The 23,778-nt window shown below is 46.9% G+C and overlaps 1 protein-coding gene across 4 annotated transcripts in view; it reads left to right on the forward strand.

Moving 5' to 3' along the window:
- Positions 1-23,524, forward strand: part of APC7 (tetratricopeptide repeat (TPR)-containing protein) — a 196,991-nt gene extending 173,467 nt beyond the window's left edge. For 2 of the 4 annotated variants that reach the window (XM_086530012.1, XM_086530010.1), the window contains 6 exons: positions 21,575-21,619; positions 21,736-21,829; positions 21,900-22,045; positions 22,110-22,339; positions 22,411-22,471; positions 22,821-23,524. In XM_086530012.1, the coding sequence (XP_086386138.1) occupies positions 21,575-21,619; positions 21,736-21,829; positions 21,900-22,045; positions 22,110-22,339; positions 22,411-22,471; positions 22,821-22,904 (660 nt within the window). In that variant the 3' untranslated portion in view covers positions 22,905-23,524. The remainder of the gene's footprint in view (positions 1-21,574; positions 21,620-21,735; positions 21,830-21,899; positions 22,046-22,109; positions 22,340-22,410; positions 22,472-22,820) is intronic. The other 2 variants (XM_086530009.1, XM_086530011.1) reach the window with 2 other exon arrangements.
- The last annotated feature ends 254 nt before the right edge of the window (positions 23,525-23,778 follow it).

Here is a 23,778-nt window from a genome sequence, read left to right on the forward strand (position 1 = left end):
TCATATATGTTAATAGGTATGTTTATGATCCATGCCAAGAGAGGCGCCGCAAAACATCTAAAAGTTAACTGCACAGACTGCACTTGGGCCCGAAATCTTTTAGCCCTAGACTGCAGAGAGCTGAAGAGAATTTGGTGGAATCCACATGGGATAGTGTGGATTAAACAGTGTAGCCCGTCGCAGTGGGAGAATGTAGTGAGAATATCTGTTTGTACCTTGTCTTCTTTGGCATCCCGAGCCAGAAAGTAATACCTGAAGATTGCAAGAAGCCGTCTGGGGTGATCCGAGCTCAATAGCTCTTTACATGCTTGAATTGTCGCGTCCTTGGACAACAAAGAGAAAGTGCGAGTAGTAGACTTCACAGCTGGAAAGTTGGTCATACCCATGGCATGGCCAAGCCTTGTAGCTGTTAGCTTGTGGCCCCGGACCTTTGGAAAGTTTTTCAGCAGTTGATGTATCAGTTCTGCTAGAATAGTATCAGGTAAATTTGCATCAGCCAATTCTGTGAGGCCCAGAGTCCGTAGCTGAGCAGTCGACAGCACCTCGCTGAGAGATGGTCGAGGTTGTTGCATATGAAAATGTAATGAAAATGCTGTGCGATTTTTTGAAGAAGCAGGCCTCTGGATTTCATGAGTGAGAATTTGCTGCTTTTCTGTTTTCTGAGCCACCTTTGAGTGTTCCTCTTGATCACTGGATGCACTTGAGTCGGAATTGACATCAGAATCATCAGATGTTGCTGAGTCTGCTTTGTAGCTCTCATCACTTGGGTCACTGGAGGTAAAGTTCTCTATGTCATGGCTGCTGCTGCTTGCAGATACTTCATCTGCTTCTCTCTCTGATGCAACCAGAGCTTTCCTCCTCTTCAACTCTACCTTTTTCTTGCTACTTCCTTCTTGCTGTTTCTCCTGTTGCTTGCTACCCCCTGCCATGTTGAGGTCGGATGACAAACCTAGCCTCTGAGTAGTCAAGTGATGGAAAAGCACTCAGATATAGGCCAGGTTGGATTTTCTTCTGCAAAACGATTTAGGCTGGAAATGGAAAAGCACGTGATGCTTTAGTTTTGCTGCAAAACACAATTTAGGGCAGCAAATTCGAACCAGTAGGGCGAACCAATAGGGCAAGTAGAGGGCAGGGCGAGAGGGGTGCTGAGAGAGAGTAGGGGCTAGAGTGGGAGGTTAGGGCGAGAGGGGATGGTTAGGGGCGAGGGTTGCTGTGAGAGGGTAGGCGAGAGGGTGTGGGAGAGGGTAGGGGCGAGAGGGGGTGCGGGAGAGGGTAGGGGCAAGATAATAGGGTAGGGGCGAGAGGGGGTGGGGAGAGGGTAGGGGCGAGAGGGGAGGATAGGGGTGAGAGAGGGTGCGGGAGAGGGTAGGGGCGAGAGGGGTGAGAGGGGGTGTGGGGGAGGGTAGGGGAGGATAGGGTCGATAGTTTAGGGTAGGGGGCGAGAGGGAGTGTGGGGAGGGTAGGGGGCGAGAGAGAAGGGTAGGGGAGGATAGGGTCGAGAGTTTAGGGTAGGGGGCTAGAGGGGGTGAGGAAGAGGGTAGGGGCGAGGGGTTGTGGGAGAGGGTAGGGCCCATGGTCACACTCGGTACTCGGTACAAAGTGATAGCAGAAGCAAATAGAAGGTACAAAGTGCTTTTTTTTTCTTTTCTTTTTTTTTTAGCAGCTACAATTTTCGAGCAAATAAAAGGGAGGGTAATTTTGACTCATTGGGAGACTAAGGTTCCTGCAGTAAAGCCTATATTCTTCCCATAGACAGTATGGCATTGGGAGTCCCATCAAGCCAAGTCCTTGATTACACCTTGCTCATTATCCCAATTGCCATCTAAGCAGAGTCCCCACTAGTCCCCAAGCAGATTCCAGTTATCAGACTGAACAAGACTGAACAAATTCACGCAAGAAGCTTGACTGAAAGCAGTTTGGAAGGATCTTAATACTTAACTGCAAATAACACTGAGGATAGAAACCATTAGAGGAATTAGAAGAGGGACTGATTATAGGAGTCCAGTGAGGAGGAGGGACTTTTGCAGAAGTTCCCTATAATACTTAATTACCAAGAGGACTTAGTGGAGAAAAGATATCTTAGAGGAAAGGCAGAAACTTACAAACATAGCAAAAACTGAGACAGTAACAGAACATCTATTCTGGTGGAAAGCTCGAGGGGAGGAGAGGGATGGGCCATAGAACCTACAGATGGGGAAAGTTGCATACCCTTTACTCAGAGGAGTAATAGCACTTGATTCTGGAGCCATTTACCAGTGGCAAAGGGACGCCTTCCAAAGTGACTAACTGGACAACCCCCTGTGGCAAAACCTCCTGTACTCTAAAGGGCCCTTGCCAAGCTGCAACCAGCTTCTTTGCTTTTTTCAAATATTTTGCTTGATAGAGTAGCACCAATGTGCCTTGCGTTATTTTTGGCTTTCTGAGGTGGCGATCATGCCACTCTTTGCGACGAAGTTGTTCCGCTTGCAGAGCACGAGAAGCTAAAAGGCGGCTTTCATCCAATAAGGTGAGACGGGAGATAGAGGCAAATTCCATGCCCCAACTTGCACGCAGACTGCCCACCCTAGGGGAACCGGAGTTGAACTCAATTGGAGCTATGGCTTCCAAACTGAAAGCGAGTTGAAAAGGCGTTTGATTCGTTGTTGCTTTGAAAGATGTGCGGTATGCCCAAAGAGTGCCGTGCACAGCCTGAGCCCACGATGCTGGATGGAGATGACATGCTTTCCTCAGTAGAGCGATCAGAACCTTGTTGGTGCTCTCGGCCTGTCCATTGGCTCTAGGGTAATAAGAGCACGACTTGCAATGAAAAATCTTGTAATTGGCCAGCAAATTTGAGATCATGTCATTGACAAAATGACTGCCTCTATCACTGGTGATCTCTAAGGGACATCCAAATCTGCATAAAATATTTTCATATAAAAATTTGGCCACTGTATTGCCGGTGCAATCTACTGTCGCTAGTACCTCTGCCCACTTTGTTGCATAGTCTGTAGCCACTAGCAGATATTTGCGATTACCTGGTTGAGCCGGGGGATATATTGGTCCCACAAAGTCCAAACCCCATCTCTCAAAAGGTAGCCACGCCATCGAGACCTGCAAAGGACGGTTGGATTGCTTACTCGGCTTCGGCCCACATCTCTGGCACACATCACAAACCTTAGAATATACTATTGCATCCTTAAAAATGTAGGGCCACCATAGACCACTCTGTAGTATCTTCTGAGCAGTGATGTGACCAGGGTAATGGCCACCAGTGGGACCATTGTGGGCATCCTCCAGAATATGCTCCACCTCATGAGGCGAGACACAACACTTGAGAACACCATCTGGTCCCGCTTTGTAGAGCTGGCCCCCGATCAGAGTGAAAGGCCTGGACTTCAACAGCAATCTCCTCTTTTGCAATGGGGATGCCCTCTCTGGGTACAGCCCAGTAGATAGAAAATGTAGGACCTCGCCGTACCATTCCGGTGTTGTATCTATTTTAAAAAGACTGCTATCTGGAAAGTCATCCGCAATCCCGGTAGCTTCTTCGCCTGTGTAAATGCGAGAGAGGTGGTCAGCCATTACATGATGCTTACCAGGACGGAGTACCACTTCAAAATCAAACTCCTGGAATAGGAGGAGCCGTCGCCATACTCGACTTGCAACCTGTGGCTTATTAAGCAGATAGCGCAAGGCATGGTGATCAGTGATAACTGTGAAGTGGACCCCTAGCAAATAGTGACGAAATTTGTGTAGAGCATACACTATAGCCAATCCTTCCCTCTCTGTGGTGCTATAGTTTCGCTCTGCTTTGGTGAGCAGGCGACTTGCATAATGTGCAGGGCGATCCAAGTTGAACTCTTTGCTAGGCTGAGTCAGCACAGCACCCACAGCCAACAGACTGGCATCTGTATGCACATGAAAAGGTAGGGCCCAATCCGGGGCAACTAGAATAGGCGCTTCAGTGAGACGTTTTTTGAGGTATGCAAATGCTTCGGCCTCAGGTGTTGACCACCGGAAGGGAACAGCAGCACTGGTGAGCCGGGTCAATGGTTGAGCCACCTGTGCATACATACGTATAAACCTGCGATGATAGCCGGTGTGGCCCACAAAGCTCTGAACACCTTTGGGATTTATGGGAGGAGGTAACTTCAAGATGGCCACTATCTTCTCTGGGTCCGGTGCCAAACCTTGAGCAGACACCACATGGCCCAACAGTGTGCCCTCTGTGACCAAGAAATGACATTTGTTCGGATTGAGCTTCAAACATGCCTCTCTGCACCTGAGGAAGACTGCAGAGAGCTGAGCAAGATGCTCCTTTAGATTTTCTACTGGGGTCGAACATTGAGCACCCGAGAAGGTGGAAAAGTCATCCATGAATATGCGAAGGTGATCAGTAAGCAGAGAACAAAAGATGAGATATACTATGCGATTGAAAGAAGGCGGTGCATTTTTAAGCCCAAAAGACATTCTAGTGTAGATGAAAATACCCCAAAGAGTCACAAAAGCTGTTTTGATTTGGTCGTCAGGATGTATTCCTAACTGATTGTAGCCGCTGAACCCGTCCATAAAACTATACAGTACATGGCCAGCGACATCTTCGAGGACTCTCTCAGTAAAAGGTGTCGAAAATCCATCCGGGATTGTGACCTTATTCAGAGCCCGATAGTCGACACAAACTCGAATTTTGTTGGACTGCTTCTTTGGGGCAATAACCATAGGAGACAACCATTCTGAGTGCTCTACTGGTACAATAATACCTGCTTCTTGCATTTTTTCCAACTCGATTTTGACTGCTTCTGCATACTTGGGATTTAGTTTGTAAGCACGTCCTCTGACCGGCTTAGCCCCCTCAACCAGAGGAATTGTGTGGACTCCTAGCTCTGCTGGGATTCCTTCTAAATCGTGGTAAGACCAGGCAAACACATCTTTGAAAGAGCGCACGAAGGAGATTACCAGGTCGAGTAGAGCGGGGTGATCCCATAACCAAGTGGCTAATAAGATGGGCTGATGGTTGTCAGGGCCTCCTAGGTTGACCTCTCTGACTGGGTCAGGCGGTGCAGTGGTCGAGGCTGCGTCAGGTGGAGAAGATTGTGCCGCCTCGGTTAGCCTTTGGACATTATGAGCTGGCGTCTGATCAATGTTGAAATCAGCATACTCTTCCTGCAACCAACCTGATGGAAGCTCTACAAATGGTAAATCCTCAGATACCTCAAAGTGCTTCGGCATGGGTGGAGAGTCAGATGGAGTAGAGGCTAAGGAGGGAGCTGGGGTGTTGGCCAACTCTTGCAAGGGAGACTTTTTTCCCCTTCTATGGTGGGTTATAGGCTCACCCAGGCCGACGGTTTCCATCAAGGGACCCTCTGAAGGATGGGCACCAGAGACCGGTCCACTTGGTTCTGACTCACTTGAGACTGGTCCACTTGGTTCTGGCTCACTTGGCTGACTAGGATTCTTGGTCTCAGGTGTAGCTTCAGATGTAGGATCAGGGGGATAGGGTGAATCTGTTGGCAAAGGTTGAAGAGAGACTACATAGCATTGCATCGAAGAGGTGGCTTCTAACCACTGCAGTAAGTCTTCATCGGACCCATCGGGAGGGACCGGCTGGTCCAAGTCAGGGTTGGACTCTACTGACAAAGAGCTATGCTGAACGATCGGATCCATACCTCCTTCGAGACGAATTTGTTGCATTGGAGAGCCAGGAGTATGTATCCACATGGCGTCGGTTCCCCAGTCGTGAAGTGCTTTCGTATGTCGCAGCCATGGCCTACCAATCAGCAAGGGATAACCTCCCTCTACCCGGGGAAGATTAACTACCACAAAATCCAAGTTAAAAGTGAAATCTTGTACCTTCAGAGGCACCTTGTCGACTATGCCCACTGGGTAGACTGTTCTCTGATCAGCCAATGTAACAGTGAAAGGAGCAAGTCGGGTAGGCTTTAGACCTAAGGCCATCATAGTGAATTCGGGCATCAAATTGATTCCAGATCCTCCATCAACGATGACGCCGGATAGCTGGTGCCCAAGAATAGATACAGTGAGGCGAGGACTTTTATAATCGGTGAGGGGAGCAGATGGATAGGAAATCAAATAGGACTCTGAGGGCTGTACAGGGAGGTGCCCGCCACTAGGCCCAGCCCCCGGGTACAGAGACTGAATGACTAACAGGGTGTCACTTCTAAGTGTTGCATCAAGCCTTAGCATGTCGTATAGTGACACCTGCTGAAAAGTATTTTTCAAGATGGCTTCTGCTGTGGGCTTGGCGCCTTCGAACTGGGCTCCTTTTGTGACCTTAATCTGTTCCAAGTAAGCCACTGCTTCTAAGAAGGCTCCATCAATGTCAGATAACAAGGAAGTTGGTTTGCTCTGAGCAATTGGGAAGGACTTGTCCTTTGGGTCAGGTAGACCAGAGTGAGGAAGTGGAGACTGGCGAGGTGGACCTGTGGGTAGACTGAGACCAAGAGCTGCTCTTTGTGCCCGAGTAAGGACACCAGCAGGCTCCTCCACTTGCAGAGGCTTAACCACATGAGTAGCAGGTGAAGGTTGAGGCACGGTGTTCACAGTAATCAAATTTATCTTCGGAAAGGTGAATTTGGGTTGGTTCTGAGTCGAGCCTGAAGACGTGGATGCCCTTTGCTTGGGACAATCTTTACTGTAGTGATCCTTCGAATCAGGGCAATGACGACAAGGAGGGGACCCCTCGGGTAAAGGACACTTGCTCTGATAATGCCCATATTCTCCGCATCTGTAGCAGAGTATGGGCCGATTGGAAGGACGAAACGGGGGACGAGGTGGTTGCTGCATGGAATTTGAGGCTGAGGTGTAGAAACTTTGGGGAACTGAGGGAGTACTGGCATGATAAAAACTGTGGGGTGCAAAGTTGTTGTGCATACCTTGCTGCATAGGGGGTGTTGTCAGCAGAGGAGGCAACTAGTTTTGATGGCCGTAGGGTGAGACCATGTTGGATGCAGGTGCTAGCCCTTGTTGGAGAGAAGGACCAAGATTTTGTTGTATTTGACGCAATCCCTTGAGGTAGTAACAATCCTTATCCTCATGTCCAGCTTTTTCACAGAAGTGGCAGTAAAACCGAAGGGGGCATTCCTGTGGTGGGTGCCCTGGAGAGCGGCATGAGCTACACCAAACCATAGCCTTAGTCTCTTGCTGACACTTGAGCTCTTCTAACTCGCGCTTAATCTGTTCCAATGCCTCATTATGTGTAGGCTTCTCTTGTCTAAGAGAGAAGGACCTCTCCTCTTGAAGAGCTCGTTGTAGCTTTAGGGCTTCCAGTTCCCTACGTAAAGAAGTTAAAGGATCAGTAGGACTACCTTCCGAGAACACAGAGGGAGTATCTATTTGAGGAGAGTTGTTGAAGAGCTTCCTAGCTCCCTCTATTCTAGTAGCAGCTGCGATGAACTCGTCGAGAGTGGCGTCGGGTCGGAGACTCTCTCGGAGTTTTTGCTGAGAAGTTTTGGGAAGCGCCTTCTCCACCCACTTTTTAACCATGAATTCACCGGGTTGTTGGGTAAGCTTGGCCACCAGCAACTTAGTTTTCGTCATAAGCTCCGCAAAAGTCTCCTCAGGTTTGAGCACCATGTTGGCCAACTCATCCAACACCTTCTCCTGGTAGTCACCTGGCCTGAAAGCTGCACAGAACTGCTGTCTTAAGGCTGCCCAAGTTGCAAAATGGTTCTCTGCAAATTGGCTGTACCATTTATCTGCTAGGCCATCCAGGGTGGATGGAAATAGTACCAAGTAAGCATCTTCTCTGTTCAGCCCACGTCCCCTACAGAGAGATACAAATCTCCTTGCATGGTCGTCAGCATCTTCTGAAGACAGCCCTTTGAATGTAGGGAACTTGATGTTCACCTTGGCCAAAACACTAGCTAGTGGCTCCATGATTCCTTGCTGAGTCTGTTGCACAATAGCTTGTTGTAGAAGAATAGGAGAGAGCTTTTCTGGAGAAGGTGATCGCGAAGATGGGGAACCTGATGAAGGAATGGGTGATGTGATATGTAGAGGTATAGGTGATGAGGTTGAAGGATTTCTACAAGGTGTCAAAGGTCGTCTTCTGTGATAGTACTTCAGAGGGCTCAGTAGTGGGCTTTGACGCTCAACTGACCTCCTTGTATGTGTCATACAGTGACCTCCAAACCAACCAAGCTTTGGGCAAGAAAACCTTGAACAGGCTGAAGACTGGTCTAGACTCTACTAGACCAGACGAGTGTCTGGACCAGGGACGAGGAGGACTAGACCAGGGGGGCGGGCCAGGAGAAGGGGGGGCGGGCCTGCACACAGAGAGAGAGAGAGAGAGAGAGAGAGAGAGAGAGAGAGAGAGAGAGATAAATGAAATGAAATGTAATATGAACGTCTTCAAAAGGCCAAAATGACTTATGAGACCAGAAGGTTACATGTGGTGAATCTAATACCAGGTTTGGGTACAAAAAGTACAAAGAAATGAAAGGAAAATAGTGGGTAGGGGTGGGGTGAAAGCTGATACAAAGGGGATACAAAGGGTGAGTTGATACAATGGAGCTCTTTGACAGTAGAGGCATCGTATGCATATACATCAGTATCCAAAAGGTTGTAGAGGTTCAATGTCCTCCAAGGTAAGGTGTCGGGACAACTCCTATGTCGTGCCAATATGGTATGGATCCTCTGTCGCAATCTGCGTGGATGTCGAGAGGGCCCCCTCAGCGTGGGCGACGGGACCGCCCCAACTCTGTCACCTGATCAAGCCATATGCCTCTGGTGTTGCTATGCTGTGGGGGCTGGTCGAACTCCTCTCTCTGTGACTGACAGAAATCTATAATCTGCTGTTGTCGCTCGATCTCTCTCATTGTTCCCCTCTCCAAGAGGTCCTCTCTGTGTCTGCGAATCTCTAGAGGCATCTCTGATCCTGTTATCTCATGACTCTAGAAAGTGGTCCAAAACCCTCTCTGAATAGACAGTGAAAGCGGCCTTGTATCTCATAGTATACTGGGCAGTGACATATGTAATGTAGCTTTGTCTCGAGCTCTATCTAGCACACTCGACAAATCTTGGACTCAGCAGGTACTCCTCTAAATCTGCCTGTCTCACTCTCTAGCTTATGTGAGGATGTGCGTATCTGACCAATAGCACATCGTATCTCGTGGGATAGATGAGTATCCATGTATCCTGGTCTGATCACAAAACCATCCTCCGTAAGGTGGAGAAGATGCTCTCTATAGAAAGCCATCTTCATACCCAACTCATGTGTAGGCTATATCCATGTCCTCTTCGTATCCAATTGAATTAGTTCCTGTCTGATGAGCCTGGTAATCTCTGCCCTAGTGAGGGAGATGGAGCGTGCATCCAGAGAGTACTGAAATGGGGGTAGCCGATCCATACTAAAGCTATGGAATTGAAACCAAGATGCCATCTCTGCTTACCAACAGGATCTATCTCCCTGCAATGCCAGTTGCTTCGAAGACTCTAGTGCTAATCTAGCATATCTGTCTCTAGGGAGAGCTCGGGTGCTATGCATAAATGAAACTGATCGAGTGAGTGCCTGTTGCTAAATTGGCTTTGTCTTACAGAAAAATAATTTTAAATCAATTATTGGATTTATAAGTGAGAGGGTTTTCTCGCTTGGAACACCAAGGAAAAAATAATTCTAAATGAATTATTGGAATTTTAAGTGAGAGGGTTTTTCTCACTGGAGACATCCGAGTACAGAGTATTCCTAGTGCGTCATTTAAAGTAATGATGGGAACACTGAGAACGGGAATATCTGTAAGGCCACCAGGAACGGGTACTTCTGATGCGTCACATCGGATGGGTGACAGGGAGCATCGGAAAGAAGTATCCGACCATCCGGGAACGGACATCTCTGATGCGTCATAGGATGGGTGACATAGAGCATCGTAAAGGAGATTGTACCGTAAGTTCGGTAGGAAAGGACTAGATGATGGGTATTCCTGATGCGTCACAAGGTGGGTGACGGGTGCATCGGAAAGGGAATAGCCATAGTCGGAAGGAAATTCCGAACTGTGTTAGAATTGTGCACAAGGAAAAGCAAGCACTTGAATGAAGATGGGTTCAGAGGAAACTTTGAGGAAAAACAGATGCTTTCTAAGAAAGCGGGATTGCTTTTCGGGAAAGCAGATGCTTTCCCGCGAGGAAGTTTATGTTTGCATTGCAATTGTGCGTGTGATTGCATCCAAGGACGCCTGGGAAGAGCTGTGAAAGCATTGTTTTTAACTTATAAGGTTTTATTGAGTTTTTGGGCAGGTTCAGACTATTTTTTTAAAATACGCCGGCCGCCCATTTAATAAGTGGGCAGCCATCTGATAAATAAGGCATCAGATCAGCCAACGTTTTCTCTCTCTCTTTTTCTGGCAGAACGGGAAAAAAAAAATGAAAAAAAAATGGAAAAAAAAAAAAACCGGTCGTGATCTCTACGCGAGCAGCTATTCGTGCCTATAAAAGCATTACATGCCCTCACTCAGAGGGGAGGACCAATTTTTGCAAGGAGGAGATGCTGCTGCAGATTTCAGCCGTAAAGAAGACATTGTTGGTGATGCCCATGGTTGCCCCAAGTGTACCAGATGTCACCAAGACCCAGTGCGTGAGTTCCCTCGCGAAGAAGTGCCTACGAAGCGTGTTTCCATCGCGACAAGTTGCTGTTTTTCTCTGTTTTCAGCCCATAAACGTCGTAGACGGGGCTGATTTACGAGAAGGAACCCGAGAACACACCTCTTTTGTGTGTAGGATTGGAAGAGAGGATTTTCTATGGAGAGATCTCTTCCGAGGAATTGCTTTTCGAGAATCGAGTTGCGTTTCGAGCGTCGAGACTTTGAAGGTAACGATTTTCATGTTCTGATCTTTGAGTATTTGATTGCAGGTGTACTTCCTCTTCGTGAGGGAGTAGGAGCAGAGGAAGGCATGAGCCTCTGCAGGAGAAAAGCGCTCTGAGGAACTAGAGCCAGATCAGCCCAAGGGTTTCGTACGCGAGTTTGGGAAGTAGATCCACAGATCGGAGAGAGGTAGTCTCTCAAGTTGTGATCCGGAAGTTGGGATTCCCAAGTAAGGACTTCGTGTCCGGGAAAGCAGAGTTGTTCTGCGGGAAGAGGACTCTGGAAAGAGATAATGGAATGCAATGCATCCAAATGACGTTGCATCCCCTCTGGAGAATCTGAAATCAGCACAATATCAGCAGCATATAATAGCAATGGAATCCACGTCCTTGCAAGCTGAGCACTTGTGTCACCCTCTGTCTGTACATAATCTGAAAATTCATCTACGTATACCCAAAAGAGAGTCAGAGATAGGGGACAACCCTGCTTCACCCCAATAGTGGAGTGAACCATGTTGGACATGCCCTGAGTAGTGCGTACCCGCCCTACCACTATCTTGTATAAAGCTAAGATCCCCCAAATTAGCTCTGTGGGCACCCCCATGTCTTGCAATCTGCGTATGAGTCTGGCTCATGGTACTGTATCAAAGGCTTTGCGGAAATCCACAAAGCTACAATAAATCCTCTTGCCATGGTGTCTACCCTCCTCAGTAATGGCTCTGAGTGTCAAAATCTGGTCAAGAGCGGAGAAACCTCTCCTGAACCTTGTCTGTCTTGCTGCCCGTATGCCCTCTCTCTCTGCCCATCTACTCAACTCATGCTCAAGGATTGATGCATATAGCCTAGCCAGAGTGTAATCAACCATGATGGTGCGGTAATTCCCAAGAAGCACAAGATCCCTCGACTTGAAGATAGGCACAATCGTGGACATACTCCAAGTCTCAAGAAAACCCTCATACATAGCTCTATTAAACATCATAGCAAGTTGCTCTGCAAGCATATCTTTGGCATGGATGAAGTGCTCTGCTACTAGACCATCATGATCGTGTGCTCTTCCGAGAGAGAGAGAGAGAGAGAGAGAGAGAGAGAGAGAGAGAGAGAGAGAGGAAATGAAAAGAAAAGAAATGTTATATTAATGTCTTCAAAAGGCCAAAGTGACCTATGAGACCAGAAAATTACAATTTGGTGGATTTGATACAAAGTCTGAGCAACAAAATAAAAATACTATAGAATCCTAGGCTGCTAGATGCGAGCTAAGGAGCTAGCTGGACTTGTGTAGGATATGAGTAGGGGGTAGGGGGTGAAGTGAATGGGGGGCTAAGACAACACAATGTGGGTGTATCCTCAGAAAGAGCTAATCACAAGAGATCCAGCATCGGTTGCTGCCGGATCTCATCAATCTCTTCCATGGTAGTAGTCTGACCGAGCGTCGTGCATGTCGGGCCAAAATGATCCGAATCCTTTGATGCAGCCTCTGTGGATGTTGTGTAGTCCTCCGCAATCGTGGGCGTCTGCATCTCCCTAGCTCGGTCGCTCGGTCCATTAGCGTGCCTCTGGTGCGAGGAGAATGTGTGCTCTGCTGTGGTAGTAGCTCCTTCGGATGTCCAATGTTTGCTCTAAAGAAGTCTATGATACGTCTCTGAGACCTGTCCACCAATCAAAGAGAAGGGTCCAGACTTCAGCAGAGTCTTCTTTTTTGCAAGGGAGAAGCATTCTTAGGATATAGGCCAGTAGAGAGCAGATGTAACACATCTCCATACCATTCTGGGGTCGTGTCGACCTTAAAGAGATGACTATCCGGAAAGTCATCATCAACCCCAGCATCGGGCTCACCTGTATGTATGCGAAAGAGATGGTTGGCCATGACGTGCCGCTTGCCTGGACTAAGAACTACTTCGAAATCGAATTCCTGGAATATCAATAGCCACCTCCAGACTCTTCCTGCAACTTGGGGTTTATTCAGAAGATAGCGTAGCGCATGATGATCCGTGATGATAGTGAAGTGAACCCCTAACAAGTAATGACGAAACTTTTGTAAAGAATACACCATAGCCAAACCTTCCCTTTCTGTGGTGTTGTAGTTGCGCTCTGCTTTGGTGAGCAGGCGACTTGCATACTGAACAGGGCGATCTAGGTTGTACTCCTTACTAGGCTGAGTCAGCACAACACCCACAACCAGTTGACTAGCATCAGTATGCACATGAAAAGGGAGAGACCAATCTGGAGCCACTAGAATAGGTGCTTCAGTGAGGCGTTTTTTGAGGTATGCAAATGCTTCAGCCTCAGGTTTTGACCAGTGGAAGGGTACAGTAGCACTAGCGAGTCAGGTCAATGGTTGAGCCACCTGTGCATACATTCATATAAACCTGCGATGATAGCATGTGTGGCCTACAAAGCTCTGAACACCTTTCGGGTTGATGGGAGGTAGTAACTTCAAGATGGCCACAATCTTTTCTGGCTTAGGCGCTAAACCTTTGGCAGACACCACATGGCCTAAAAGTGTGCCCTCGGTGACCAAAAAATGACATTTGTTAGGATTGAGCTTTAGGCGTGCCTCTCTGCACCTGAGGAAGACAGCAGAGAGCTGAGCGAGGTGCTCCTCTAGATTTTCCACTGGGGTTGAACATTGAGCACCTGAGAAGGTCGAAAAATCGTCCATGAAGATGCAAAGATGATCCGTAAGTAAAGGACAGAATATGAGATATACTGCTCGATTGAAGGAAGGTGGAGTGTTTTTAAATCCAAACGACATTCTAGTGTAAATAAAAATACCCCAGGGAGTCACGAAGGCTGTTTTAATCTGATCACCTGGATGGATGCCCAACTGATTGTATCCATTGAACCCATCCATGAAAGTGTACAATACATTCCCTGATATATCTTTTAGTACAGGCTCAGTAAAAGGTGTGGGAAAACCATCTGGGATAGCTACCTTGTTCAGCGCGCGGTAATCTACGCACACACGGATTTTATTGGACTGCTTCTTAGGCGCTATCACCATGGGTGATAATCACTCAGAGTGCTCCACAGGTACAATGATCCCTGCCTCTTGCATTTTTTCGAGCTATGACTTGACAGACTCTACATACTTTGGGTTGAGCTTGTAAGCTCTGCCTCTACCAAGCTTAGCCCCTTCAACCAGAGGGATAGTGTGGACACCCAATTCTGGTGGGATCCCTTTCAAATCCTTGTAGGAACAAGCAAAAACATCTTTAAAAGAGTGTATAAAAGAAACTGCCTGATTAAGTAATGCGGGATGCTCCCATAACCAAGCTGCTAAGAGGACGTGATGAGGCTTGTCAGGGTCGCTTAGGTTGACTTCTTTGACTGGGTCAGGAGGTGTAACTGGGGAGGGTGCTTTGGAAGATGAAAAGTGAGTTGCCTCTTGGAGCTTCGAGACATCATGGGCTGATTGGAAACTCTGCATGTTCCTCTTATAACCATCCTGGTGGAAGCTCCTCGAAGGGTAAGTCTTTAGACACAGACATAGCAAAGTGCTTTTGAGGGGGCGGGGCATCACACACGGGAGATGTTAGGGAAGAGGTGGAACATTGGCGAGCTCATGCAGAGGAGATTTCTTCCCCCTTCGGTGATGTGTTATAGGTTCACCAAGGCCTACGGCTTCCATCAAAGGAACACTTGAATCATAGTCATCAATGACTAACACACATGCTTCTTTGACTGGCACACTTTCTACTGTAGGGCTTGAGACACTGGTATCAACCTGAGGAGCTGGGAGAGAGAGTGTTACAGGCACAGGTGAGGCTTGAATAGAGACCACATAGCATGGCATCGATGTGGTAGCTTCCAACCACTGAAGCAGGTCTTCGTCAGACCCGTCAGGTGGGATGGGCTACTCGGGGTCGGGGTTGGATTGTACTGACAATGAGCTATGATGAACCACTGGATCCATACCTCCTTCGAGTCGAATTGGTTGCATGGGGGAGCCAGGAGTATGTATCCACATGGCGTCGTTTCCCCAATCATGAAGTGCCTTAGTATGCCGCAACCATGGTCTACCAATAAGCAAAGAAAATCCTCCCTCCACATGGGGAAGATTGGCCACCACAAAATCCAAGCTAAATGTGAAGTCTTGTACCTTCAGAGCCACCTTATCTACTATGCCCACTGGATAGGTTGTCCTCTGGTCCGCCAATGTAACAGTGAATGAAGCAGGGCGAGTAGGCTGCAGACCTAAAGCCAACATAGTAAACTCTGGCATCGGATTGATCCCAGATCCACCATCCACTATGACGCCTGAGAATTTATGCCCAAGAATAGACACAGTAAGACGAGGACTTTTGTAGTCGATGAGGGGAGCAGCTGGATAAGAAATCATGTAGGACTCCAAGGGCTGCACAGTTAGGTGCCCGCCACTAGGCCCTGCACCAAGATACAAAGACTGGATGATGGAAAGGGTGTCACTTTGAAAATTTGCATCAAGTCGAAGCATGTCGTACAGCGACGCTTGCTGAAAGGTGTTTTTCAAGATAGTCTCTGTTGTAGGCTTCTCTCTTTTGATCAGTGCTTGCTCTGGTATCTTAAGCTTCTGCAAGTCCTCTACTGCTTCCATGAAAGCACCATCAATATTTGATAGAAGAGAGGTAGGTTGGCTCTTGGCACTACATGTTGGTTTTTCAGCTACTAGGGGAGTTTGACTCATTTGTGTGACTGGAGACGAAAAAGTTGGACCTCCAGGGAGGCTGAGACCAAGAGCAGCTCTCTGTGCCCGTGTGAGCACACCAGTCGGCTCTTCCACCTACTTCAACCCATCTCGAGAGGCAACTACAAGAGTGGAAGGCGGGGTCTGTGGAATGGTGCTTACTGTGATGAGGTTAACCTTTGGGAATGTAAACTCCTGCTGGTTCTGGCTTGTGCTTGCAGATGTGGATGCACATTGTTTTGGGCAGTCCTTACTATAGTGATCCTTAGCTTCAAGGCAGTGTCGGCAAGGGGGGGACCCTTCTGGCAACGGACATTTGCTCTGATAATGTCCATACTCCCCGCACCTATAGCACAAAATTGGCCTATTGGAGGTGCGAGGTGATCTCGGCCCTTGGTGCATGGGGACGGATGCTGACGTGTAGAAGCTTTGGGGAACTGAAGGAGCTTTAGCATGATAAAAGTTGGGGGATGCAAAGTTGTTGTACATACCTTGCATAGGAGGTGTTGTTAGCAGAGGTGGTATCGGGTTTTAATGGCCATTGGGTGAAACCATGTTGGATGCAGGTGCTAGCCCTTGTTGGAGAGAAGGACCTAGACTTTGTTGTATTTGCCGCAATTCCTTAATATAGTAGCAATCCTTGTCTTCATGCCCAGACTTTTCACAGAAGTGGCAATAAGCCTGAAGGGGACAGTCCTGAGGGGGGTGTCCTGGAGAGCGACACGAGCTGCACCATACCATAGCATTAGTCTCTTGCTGAGACCCAAGCTCTTTTAGCTCTCTCTTGATTTGAAGCCTTGAGATGTGGGGGTTTCTCCTATCTAAGAGAGATTGATTTCTCCTCTTGAAGAGCGAGTTGTAGTTTTAGGGATTCGAGTTCCCTACGTAAGAAGTTAATGGATCAGAAGGACTTTCCGAAAAGAGTGAGGGGGTCTATACTTGAGAGGAGTTAGTGAGCAGCTTCCTAGCTCCCTCTATCCTAGTAGCAGCCGCGACAAACTCCTCGAGAGTGGCATCAGGTCGGAGACTCTCTCGGAGTTTTTGCTGGGAAGTTTTGGGAAGAGCCTTCTCCACCCACTTCTTAACCATAAATTCCCTTGGCTGCTGAGGAAGCTTGGCAACCAGAGACTTGGTTTCAGTCATGAGTCTCCTCTGGCTGGAGCACCATGTTGGCCAACTCATCCAAAACCTTTTCTTGGTAGTCACCTGGCTTGAATGCCGCACAGATATGTTATCGTAAAGCTGCCCAAGTTGCAAAATGGTTCTTTGCAAACTGACTATACCACTTGTCTGCTAAGCCATCCAATGTTGATGGAAAGCACCAAATAAGCATCTTCTCTATTAAGACCACGACCTCTACAGAGAGATACAAACCTCCTTGCATGGTCTTCTGCATCTTCTGAGGAGAGTCCCTTGAAAGTAGGAAACTTAATGTTTACCTTGGCCAAAACGCTGGTCAACGCCTCCATGGTCTCTTGCTCAAGAGTCCGTTGCTCAATAGCCTGCTGTAACCAAATAGGAGAGAGCTTTATTGGGGAAGGTGACCTGGAAGATGTGGGACCGGATGGAGGAATGGGTGATGTCGTATGTGGAGGTATGGGTGATGAGGTTGCTGGACTTCTACTAGGTACCAAGGGTCGTCTTCTATTGTAGTACTTCAGAGGACTCAGTAGTGCGCTTTGACGCTCTAATGATCGCCTTGTATGTGTGTCATGCAGCGACCACAAACCCAGGCAAGAAGACCTTACACTGGTGAACACAGGTCTAGACTCTTCTAGACCAAGGCAAGTGACTAGACCACCAGGCTAGACCAGGGACGAGGAAGGCCTAGACCAGGACGAGAGCTGGTTGGACCAGGGCGAGAGAGGACCAGACCAGCAGGCTGCACAGTGCAAGGCAAAGTAGGCAAAGCTAGGTAAAAACCAGCTAGCTCCTCGATTTGTATCTCAACAGAGAGCGAGACTTCAGTTGAGGTCCCACCGGGCATGCCAATAATGAGAGCACCTGTAGCGCGGATAGTGTGTCATGCTCTCTACAGTGGGTGCTCCTCAGTGCAATGTGCGTGACATCTCACTCAAAACAGAATGAAAATAAAAGAAACAATAGAGAACAGCTATCAACACAGAGACACGGCAAAACATATGGACTCGACTATCTTAAAGAACCGATACAGACTCTGGCGTGGCAGCACTCTCAGCTCCAGCCCAGAACTCACGGGTATAATGGGGGTGTAGAGGCTCAGGTGTGCAGGGATGGTGTAGATGTGCTGTGTATAGACTTGCTACTCTAGACGACGACGCTATACCATATATGAAGAAGATGATAATCCCGACTCAACAGCTACTACTCACATGTACAATCATAAAGAGCCACCAACGGCTCATAAATGTCAACCATCTAAGTCTACCCCAAACTGATGGTGACCTAGCCACGATGTCGACTAGACCACCGTCCGTATCCCTGCCATGTGTCACTATCCTGCCCAGAGAGTCCATCCAGTGTGAACCAGACCAAACCAACTGTACTAACTGTGTGTCCTATGAAAGTGACACTGTAGCCTGCTACACATACCATGGTCCTCTATCTCCTGCGTGAGCCAACTGTCCGGATGCCTCAAAAGCTCTGTATAATAACTGATCTGCTGGCACATCTTGAATCTGTCTAGGAGGTATATGGTTTAAAACAAAGCCTCCACTACCATGGGTGTTGCAACAAATTCCTCTCGAATGATGTCATGAGGTATAGAAGGTTTGCTATGTATCATGCACGCCATCATGAAACCTGTGGTCGTTGGTGTATCTGGTACTGGCAGTGGGTGGCTAGGCCTTGGGCCCATACCACTACTCCATACATCAAGACCGGTGTAACTAAAATGACAAATAGCCACCCCTTTGTCCGGGCTCCCGGAGGTGTGCTCGATGACACTGTCTCTCTAGCATAGCCAATGCTGCATTTCCTCGTGTCAATCTTGGTCTATCTGCTGATCTCATGGTGAAACATGAGGATGCCGCTGAAAAGGTGATTCCAACATACATGTATGAGGTCTCAGGTGACCACCTCACCTGACCTCTTGCTAAAGGGAATGTAGTATGACTCCTGCCTTGTCTCGAAGTATGAAAGATCATGACCTTGGTCTTTCCAAGGTTTACTAGGAGACCTCACTGTGTGAAAAAATCATATAATCCATGTAGATGCTGTTGGACACCTCCTCGAGACTTAGACAGGGTGAAGACCAACAGTTGTTTCATGACATCAAGCTTCATATATAATATCATCAGCATAAAGCATAATATGTACTGGGGTACCTGGCTCATGCCAAGTCGACTCTGTTGCTACCCCCACACATAATAAGGTCGGCAACCTCATCAATGTAGAGACCAAATACTGTAGGAGATAACGGGCATCCTCGCTTCACAGTAATGGTGCTAGCAATAGTCTCTAACATACCTCTGGGGCAATGGACCTTGCTGAATACCCGCTCGTACAAACCCCATGTCGTATCTGATGGTATATCAAGAGATTGTAAGCGCTGGAAGAGCCTCTCTCGTGGGACTGTACAAACGATTTGCAGAAGTCCACAAAGCAGCAATAGGGCTTCCTCTTCCTCACACTGGTCTGATCAATCATACACTTCAAAGTAAATACATGGTCAATGGTAGAAGAAGAAAAAGAAGAAGAAGAGAATTTTAACATCGTAGGAAACTATCCCAAGAGACCTTAAAGATCTATCCGACGAGGAGAGTTGAACTCAAGACCTGTTATTCAAGAGGGAAATGGCATAACCAATCTACCACACTTGGGTGATAGAAAGGTTATACCATTTTCCTCTTCTTACACACACACACACACACACACACCCGAGAAGAAGAGAGTTTTAACATCGTAGGAAACTATCCCAAGAGACCTTAAAGATCTATCCGACGAGGAGAGTTGAACTCAAACCTGTTATTTAAGAGGGAAATGGCATAACCAATCTACCACACTTGGGTGATAGAAGGTTATACCATTTTCCTCTTCTTATTAGCGCGCACACACACCCACACACACCCGAGAAGAAGAGAAAGCTGTTAAGCCTGTCTGTCTTGGTGATCGTAAGCCCACATGCTCAGTATAAGAACTGAGCTCCTTCCTAAGCACTGCACGATATAGCTTGGCCAAAATATGGCCTACCATGATCGTCTTGTAGGTTCTCGGATTGAGCATATGGTATGCTTTGTCAACCGGCACAATGGTGTGCATCATCCAGTAAGGAGGTCAACCCTCTACTAGTGCCGTGTTGAAGAAGTGTCCAAGAAAGGGGGCTAGTGGACCTGCTGCATATATGAACTCACCCCGTAGGTCCACGTGTTCGGTTGCTTGTCCATGCCGGGGGTGGCAGATACCTGTAGCATCGAATGGGTAAAGAAGCTAGCAGTAGTAGGGTTGGGCTCCCGTGGTTGTGGTATAGGTGATAGCTGCGGGATGCGGTATATGCTTTCGACATATGTGTGCTAGGTCTGTAGGTTGGCGATGGGTGTTTGTATCTTGGGCTCTCAGAAGTGCCTCCATGAGATGGACTATTGTTGTTGTGATATAGGCCCTCGGCGTATGTGTGCCAGGTTTGTAGGTCCATGATGGGTGTCGGTATCTGGGGCTCTCTGAAGTGCCTCCATGAGCTGGGGCTATTTTTGCTCATGAAGAAGTGAAAGATCTCTAGCTCTTAGCCCGCCTTTTACTGCGAGTAAGTCTTTGCATTTCTCCCTATGACCCTCAAAGCTCTCTGTACTCATCCACCTATTTTGGAAAATGGTCCCAGATCTGGTCAGCTCTCTTGAGTGGATTGTGTGGGAAGCTCTGGACTGCTTCTGTGTCTAGAAGTAATGTGAGTTGGATGATCGTGTCTATAGGTAGTAGAGGTCCATGGGTAGGAGTCCATCATATACTCTGCTGGTGTATTTGTCAGCCATGTCATGTGTAAAGTTGATGGTACTCTCTGGTGTCAATGTAGGAGGGGCTGGTATTACTAGTAGTTCAGCTAGCGAGAGTGCTTGGTATGTATGATCTACACGGATTGGGCAAGGTGGTATGGAGAATGAAGTGACTAAATCTGATTCCTCCAAGGACCCCATGATCTAATCCACCACTGTACTTTCTTCTGTGAGTGTCCTCTGTGTGGCTTCCTGATCCTGGCCATTGTGACATCCTGTTACAATCGTGCTGAGCTCCCCAAGTCTGGTGGATGGTCTGTATAGTGTCCTCTGTCTGGTCGTGAGTCCTTTGATGTTCAGGCAGCCTTTACCTCTTCTGGCTCTAGGAATGTAGCATGTCCCTGGCATCATGGTCATACACCTCATATTGTCGGCTCTATGTATGGGCATTGAAGTCTCATGTCAGAAAGACTTCTCCCAGTGTAGTGTAGTACATGATCTCCTCCGATAGGCATGTATAAGGTGAGGCAGGGGAGTCATAACAGAAACGCATTACGCTGAACTTTGTGTTGATGTATGCTCATGTGTGTGTGCTGTGGTGTGTGTTGTGTTAGGGAGCATATGTCGATACCTAGTTCTACACCCAATATTGGGCACTAACGACGTTAGTGGGGATGTTGTGGTATTTAGTCAATACTATGCTGATGGTTATATTGTCTTGTGGGTGACTACCATGTGTCTATACCTTGCAGTTTCCTTTGAGGATGAATCTGGGCTTATCCTGGATTCATCTAGGTATATGTATAAGGTGTGGCTGTTGTCCCCTTCTCTCGTGGTCCCTCCTATGTGATAACATAGGTAGATCCGGATGGTGAGAAGTAACATAGGGCTATGTAGATGACTGGGTCCTGTGCAAACTAGAAGCTAGTCCACATGTATCTGTTGTCGAGATCTTGAGCTACCACTCTGAGCCTTGGCCGCTCCTGTAGCTCTTGTCTAGATAGTAGTGCCACTCCCCAAACCCCTCTCGAGGCACCCTGGCGTGTAGTCCTACTGTATCTCCTTGAACAAATTATTTGTTCGTTTGTGGTATTTCTAGTTAATGTTTCTCAAACCCCCCCAACCCCAAACATGCATGCATTGTTTGCCTTCCAAATCCTTTATTTGTAAAAGATTTCATTATCTATAATTGATTTTCATTTTCAGAGTATACGGGTTGAGGAGAGGCATGGACTTGCATACATTGTAAAGGTATTTTGCAAATTTATCTTGGTAACCCATGAAGTAACTATGCTACATTCAATATGATAAATTGTCTCATTATTGCGATTAAACAGAGGCCTTCTGAAATTATAAATTTGCTACAGGGTAACATTGCATTGTCGATGAACCGTCCAGAAGCTGCTCTATCAGCATTTAGGAAAGCTCAAGCTTTGAAACCAGATTTACGTTCTTATCAAGGTCTAAACATCTTAATTGCATTTCTTGCCAGTGTCAAAATTGGAGATCTAATGAGGTCCTTGTCGAGCAGGTCTTGTCCAAGCATTGCTGAAGATTCCAAAGCACAAGGAAGCACTTTTTGCTGCTCGTGATGCAATGAAAGCCATGTCCCACTCAGCTAAGGCTTTGACCCTTGTGGGTGATGTATATGCACATATACCTGATGGAAGAGAGAAGGTAAAAACATTCACTAGCCCAGTCTTCTGTGTTGTGGCCACTGATTCCCTTTACCAAAATGCAGGCTCGGAAGTTTTATGAGTCAGCATTGCGGTTAGAACCCGGATACCTTGGAGCTGTTTTGGCCCTGGCAGATTTACATGTGCTGGAAGGAAGAAATAATGAAGCCATTGCATTGCTACAAAAATATTTGAAAAATTGGACGGATGATGCACTGCATATTAAGCTTGCGCAGATTCTTGCTGCAACTGGTAAAGTTGGTGAATCACTTAAACACTTTCAGATTGCATTGAGGTGAGCTTCTTTGTTCATGAAGACACTGCTATCTGTTTTCATAGAATTCAAGTAACAGTCTCTTATTACAGCATGAATCCACAAAATGAGCTGGCAAAAAAAGGATTGGATCGCCTCGAAAAGCAAATGAAGGTTTTCAGCCTCGTTATTTGAACTTAATTAGAAACTATTTGTTGCCTTGAAATTTTTAAGAAGCCATTGGCAGTGCTCAATTATCGTGGATCCATGTTTGTATTTACGTGTAGATAGATAGTTTGGCAGTGCTCCATTATCTATCATGGATCCATGTTTGTATTTGTGTGAGATAGATTAACCTTGCTGCATTAGATAGTTCTCTTGCCATCTTGCATATCTGCTGAGGTAGTTAGCCTCGTTTAGCAAACTTTTAGATTGGAGTAGGTCAAAAAATTGGTGTGAAGGAACGACTTTTGTAAGGCACAGTTCCGATATCGATGCTTTTTCCTTTGGCTACTTGGCCCAGGGTGTTGATCCCGATGCTTTGGAAGAGGAAGAAAATGAAGTGGAAGATGTGGATGGGGACCAGCAAGAAGAAGAGTTCTTGTAAAGTTCAAAGAAAGCTTCCAATCTCCTTATTGCTCTTGCGAGATTAAGTAGCAACCTGCTGATGGGTGACAACATGGACTCTAGAGCATGCTTCTGCATCTCTATTTTGACATTGTCAAGATCTGCAGCAGTAATTTAATGGGCATAGATGATTGGGGAAGAGTCCCAGGTCATTGGTTCCCCTCAATTTGCAGGAGACAAGGAGCCACAGTTAACCACACTCAAGTGAGAAACACTCTTGTAGTTGGCATGTTTGAGCTTGTGCATGCTCCCATTCCAAGGATTAGCATTGTTCAGCCTGTATCAGCGCTTATAGTAAAATGTAATGTCGTGCCGATCCTTCCACTAGTAAGGGTGGAAGTCGTGGATTGCTAGTGTATGATTGTGGCGTGTTGCAGGCCATCATGTAATCCACCACATAACCGTGTTCAAAAATCCACTGTGTCGAAAGGGAATGATCTCTTTCTTGTAAAACTGATTAATATGCTAGATGATTCCTTTAGGGAATGGCTCAACACCTGGTTGGTAATGGGATTTCATATGAGTTTGGATGTTTTTTTTGGAAGGACACTTTTATGTCTTGTTAAATTACCAATCTAGTGTTAAGGATATTACACCAAACACTTAAGAAATGTGACTATTTGTGTGAGACATGAAATGTAATGAGACGTAATGTTATTAATAACGTTTTAAAAGGCTAAAATGATTTGGGAGACCAAATGATTATACCAGAAGTCAAAATGAAAGTGTTAGATCTGATTGGCACGTAATTTTGACAGGTGTCAATATTATCGTCAGTATCAATGAGAGAATAATCATGTGCAAGATTTCTCTTTAATAGGGGAATTGAGAATGGAATTGAATGTCTATCGTAT

This window comes from Adiantum capillus-veneris, chromosome 15 (assembly GCF_014529385.1).
Source record: "Adiantum capillus-veneris isolate H3 chromosome 15, ASM1452938v2, whole genome shotgun sequence".
Classification (NCBI taxonomy): domain Eukaryota; kingdom Viridiplantae; phylum Streptophyta; class Polypodiopsida; order Polypodiales; family Pteridaceae; genus Adiantum; species Adiantum capillus-veneris.